This window comes from Etheostoma spectabile, chromosome 23 (genome assembly GCF_008692095.1).
Source record: "Etheostoma spectabile isolate EspeVRDwgs_2016 chromosome 23, UIUC_Espe_1.0, whole genome shotgun sequence".
Taxonomy (NCBI): Eukaryota; Metazoa; Chordata; class Actinopteri; order Perciformes; family Percidae; genus Etheostoma; species Etheostoma spectabile.
In genome coordinates this window covers 7,024,094-7,029,218 of record NC_045755.1, presented here as the reverse complement: position 1 = coordinate 7,029,218, position 5,125 = coordinate 7,024,094, and the positions used below count along the sequence as shown (strand labels likewise).

General features: G+C 39.7%; 1 protein-coding gene across 1 annotated transcript; it reads right to left on the bottom strand.

The window, feature by feature from the left end:
- Positions 1–621: 621 nt before the first annotated feature.
- Positions 622–3,530, bottom strand: cdkn1ba (cyclin dependent kinase inhibitor 1Ba). Its single transcript, XM_032504727.1, has 3 exons — positions 2,820–3,530; positions 2,326–2,484; positions 622–1,844 (listed from the first exon to the last, which is right to left on the bottom strand). Exons 1-2 carry the CDS (start codon positions 3,361–3,363, stop codon positions 2,339–2,341), a joined length of 690 nt encoding a protein of 229 aa, XP_032360618.1. The 5' UTR covers positions 3,364–3,530; the 3' UTR covers positions 622–1,844; positions 2,326–2,338.
- Positions 3,531–5,125: the final 1,595 nt, after the last annotated feature.

Genomic DNA, 5,125 nt, shown 5'->3' with positions numbered 1-5,125 from the left:
TTTTTCCCCCCTTTTTCCTGAGGACGTACCCTTGTTGTTTTCAACTTTGGAAGCAGAGCTGGGCTGAGACGATCCAGCACAGTCACAGCCTGCTCTCTGGTGCTGTGTCTGCACTCAAAATGTAGCCTGCATGGTGTGGTGGATTATAGTACAATAACACAAATTATATAATTTGATTATACCAAGTACTACTAGTCCAGCTGCAACTTCATAGCAAATAAAGATTATATTTGCAAATAATGGGACATTATGGAAATGCTTTGATAGTTAGGGTCATAAATTGTATAAGGTCAGTAAAACCGTATTTGTGTTATTTATTAATGGTTACACTGTTAAGTGATGGTATAATTGCTGATCCTATCGCTGCTGTGTCATTCCTCAGACTGATGGACTCATTGAAACCTCTGTATCTCCATCAGGTCTGTAAGACTTAATTATCACTAGTCTGCAAGTTTACATGGGCGGATCACTTAAAAGCTTAAGTGTTTGTCAAGGGTGGAGTGGTTGTGTGCTTTGAAATTAAATATAGTAAGCTCCATGCATTTATTACACCAGCGTTGCTTTTTAATCAATCAAGCTGCAGCTTGAAGAAGAGAAAAAAAATACAAAACACACAGGATATGAAATCGATTATTAGGCTCAGTTTTGCAACAGTTTATTTATCTTAAAAATGAAAATATATATTTACAAACATTGTCGCTTTGGGAAGCTATACATACACCCACAACAAAAAAGCTCAACATAAATAAGTTAGTATAATTCTTTCAGTGTTTTTGAAAAAAAAAAAAAAAGTACACAAAGTTTTACACCACAGGAGGCATCACTTTGTTAAAAAAAAGAAAAATAAGAAAATCAACAATAGTGCAATTACATGTTCCACATGAATTCAACACCACAAAGACAAATCTTTGATTCACATATTTGCATAATAAGTAGCCCAGTGCAATAACATATTTTAATCTATATGTTAACCTGGACTACACCGATTATTACAAGGGGCGGATTATGTGACCTAAAAGCCACTAAAATATAAACTCACCTAATTTAAAAAATAAAAAATAATTCTTAGGATTATTAGCAAATACTGTTACAATTTGGTTGGATATTGCTCAGCAGTTTAGCTCCCGCCCCTCCCCTCACCCAAAAACAAAAAAGGTTCAAACTTGCAAACTGGCAAAAACTAAACTAAAAAAACTAAATTAAATTTTTAAAAAAAATTACATTATAAGAAAAAAAGGGGGAAATAAGGAGATTATATTTGCATGTAAACTTTATCTGTCATGGCAGTTCCCAATCAGATGGACCCTCATCTTACAGTGTGGCCATCCGGGCCTTCAAAAACAAGATTTATAACACTGGGACAAATAAAGCCATAGAAAAAGTGAAGACATTTTGTTTCCACACAACCCTGACTTTTGATATCTGCATTTTTTAAACTTACATCAATTACCTGAATAATGACACAATATGACCACTTTAACAAAATAATATTTCTCTGTTGGAAATTGCACTGCAACTTCCCGAGTCAAATCACACACACTTATTCAAAAACATTTAACAAAAAGTATGAAAAGCATAATATGCTTTTTTTTATGTGCTACATCTGAAACATAGGTAGTAGATAAGAAATGAGCAAAAAAATCCATTTGCACAATGCTACATTGTCTGCTGCTTCTGAGGCAATTTAATTGAAATGAGTGCCAAAAGTTGATAGTGTACATATCAGTGCTTGTGCAGCCTCTCCTCCTTTCTTTAGGAAAAGGCTGCTTTTTTTATATTTTCTCTCCCATCTGTCAGGTGATGAGAAAGGCTACAGTATTCCACCAGCAACAGGTCTCCCCGCTCTGTGGGACACGAAGAGGAAACAGGCTGTTGAATGGTGCAATTGAAAAAGCAGTTGCTCATGCTTGATCTCTCTCTCTCTCTTTTCACACACACACACACACACACACACACACACACACACACACACACACACACACACCAAAACACACACCCACACACACACACACACACACACACACACACACACACACACACACACACAGTCATAGCACGAAGGGTTGTCGAAGATAAAAGGAAGAAACAATATGCAAGTTTGAAGGGCTGATGACGTGTTGCTGTGTGCATGACAGAAATGCGTATTTACAACTGTTACTGATGCTGATGATAGGCCTACACAAGTAGTCTATTCTAGTCTATAGTCAACTCTATTGGCGCCCAATAGGCCTATAAACGCCGATTGTGAGTATTTTACACACTGAAAAACCTTTGTGTTATTACCAATTCAAATAACAATGAAATAGTGAGATGATGATTTCTCACCTGGCACTGCTTTTCACTGCACATCCGCGCTCTCCTCTGACCTGCTGGGTCTCTCCTCCTCGGCTTTTACCGCCTGGCTTCCTGCACCGTCCGACTTATCTTCATCATCATCTTCGTCAGTATGCGACCTTTTCTTCTCACACTCGCTGGAGCAGGGACCTGGCAGACAACAACAAATAATTGGCAGCCTGGAGATTTATTTTACTACCGAGAATAGCCCAAGTTAGAAAAAAAATGTGCAAACTAAAATGTAATTAGTAAGCGCGCCGGCTTATAAGTAAGTTTGATCCCATAAACTAGCGCATTGCCACACTCATTAATACGATATTAAATGACGTTAACATCTGTAAAGAAAAGTTTTTCCAGCACACTTTTGGGGATCAACCGATCGTAGCCAAGGTTGGTCCCCGGACACAGCGGTTGCTTGGCGCCTCTCCATTGCGGCACAGCGAAACAAAAATGCGTGGCAGTCTTACTAAGTCAAGGTAAATTACCTGAAGTTCCTGAACGTCTTTTTCTCGAACCGTCTCTTTGTGGTTGATCCGACTGGAGCTCACTCCTCGTCTCGGCATCCTGCCGGTTGTTATCGCCACGGAAGTCCTCATCTCGCTGGGGCCGCTGGCTCCTGTGAGGCTGTCGGACATAAAATTCCGGTGCGTTGTGGTCCTCCTCCCAGACGTAATTGCGCGGAGCGAGCGGTCTGTCGTTGACGGGATCGAAATTGTACGTCTCCGTGAAACTCCGCACATTTTCCCGTATCGAAGCCGTCACATTCCTTTGTATCTCCTCTGGGTCAGGTCTGCCGAAAAGGTTTCTGCGGACCGAAGGTCTGACGTTGTCTGGCTGCCGCGCATCCACCCTCTCCAATGTCGGGCTCGCATTAGAAAGGCGAACATCTGACATTTTGTTGCACATATGACAAGGCGGAAAAAAACAAAACAAACAACAACCAAACCCTGTTAAACTTCTACTTCCAAGTAGTATTCCTTTAAAATGCAAAGTCACAGGGATGATGCGTGCATACTCCGCGCGTATCATCCAACACGCGTACGCGCAAAATGGAATAAAGCGTCTCCAATGGCGCAGGGGGGTTTAAAAGAGCCACTCCTGTCAAGTCCGTAGTAAGGCTGATGAAAACAACAAGTCAAGTCATAACAGCCAACATGGCGTTAGAGGGAGCAATGAGTGAAGAAGAAAAGTTGACATCAAGGACTATTTAAACAGAGAATGCGATTCATTGGTCTGCGCAGTAGGACCGCCCACTGAGCGCTCTTAAAGTCGAACAGGGGCGGCAACAACAACACAGAGCTGGAATGGATTAACTTCACACATGAATATGGTCCAATTAATCGGTTTGATTGGTTAAATACGTAAAGAGCAAAAGAGGCTGTGGTCATATTGAAGTGAATTAATTAGCTTGACATTTCCATGCTTGATTTTTCCCAGCAGGCATCTGGTTAGACATTAACTGAACACATACAGGTCAAACATATTATTTAATCTCATTAACTGTCATTTGTAACTCTTTGTGCAGGCACTGTAGATGTCCTAAATAAAAAGTGTGATAAAAAACTAAAATATATCTATAATTAAATTGATCTCACTGCAGGAGTACTAGGCTGAGGTCTTGCTCCAGGCTGGTAATACTATCACAGGAATCAATCATCAAATGATCGTTTGACTGCTGACAGATCACATTGCTAGATCTGATTTGGTGTCACATAAACGATTTAGGCACCCTTGATTCAATCAGAGTAAATCCATTCAGTTACAGCTTCAGGGCTATTGAAGGACAATGAGACACTAAAATGAGGTTTAATGCAGGAAAACAAAAAAAAGCCACAAATCTGCCTTGTGGCATCCAATGACATCAGCTCTTGAGCAGAAAGCCTTCCGTCATTGTTGGCACAGTGCTTATCGCAGTCAGACTTTGCCACTGGTGCCAAAAAAAGGTGGTTTGTGTGCTTCACTGGTTGTAATTGCTCTGGTGTGCTTGGAATTTAAATACCAAGGAAACAGCAAGTGGTGCAGCTTTAAAGTATAAATTAAAAAAAGACCTTGAAATACAAACAGAAATACAAACAACCCCCTGGGGTTGTGTTTGCATCTTAAAAATTCCTGACCAATAATTATTTGACGTTCATGCCAAGACTTAAGTTATTAAATTTATTCTGTACATACCAGGGCTCCATAGGAATCTTGGAGTAATTAAATGCATCTGCAACAGTAAGCACTCCTTGTGCGCAGAAGTTCACTATGTCCCAACTTAAACCAAAGTGTATGTCGCACTGCATTCCTCTTCAGCATTTGCCAGTAAAAAAAAAATATATATATATACATATATATATATATATATATATATATATACACATATATATATATATATATATACACAAATGGGCCTTCCTGCCTGCCTTAAAGGCCACGCTATTTCAATTAGCCCTCAAAACATCCAACATCTCGTGATGAACACAGCGAGGCCATCTGTAATATCGATGTTATTGCCGGGAATCACTTAATCCATAATGTGTTTATGCTGCTGCAAACTGTGCACGATGCTGTACAGAGGGATCCCCAAGATGAAACCATTTTTTGATCAAAATGATTAAGAGCAAGTGAGAAAGGGGGCAAGAGAACATTTTGTTTGAGTCAGATACAGCAAATGTGTATTTTGAAAATGGGAGTAACTGTTTAACACTGCTAAGTGTAACAGTGTGAGATGTTGCAACTGCAGCAGATTCTGTCAATAAAACGAACATTAGTTTAAACAAGATTAAACAGTCACAAAACAACAGAAAGG

What these genes read in the sequence shown, in the direction of transcription:
- cdkn1ba (XM_032504727.1), bottom strand. Translation starts at nt 3,363, where the DNA reads ATGATACGCGCGGAGTATGCACGCATCATCCCTGTGACTTTGCATTTT. An exon ending in AAGACGTTCAGGAACTTCAG is followed by an intron (nt 2,485 to 2,819) that starts GTAATTTACCTT and finishes GTTGTCTGCCAG; the next exon opens with GTCCCTGCTCCAGCGAGTGT.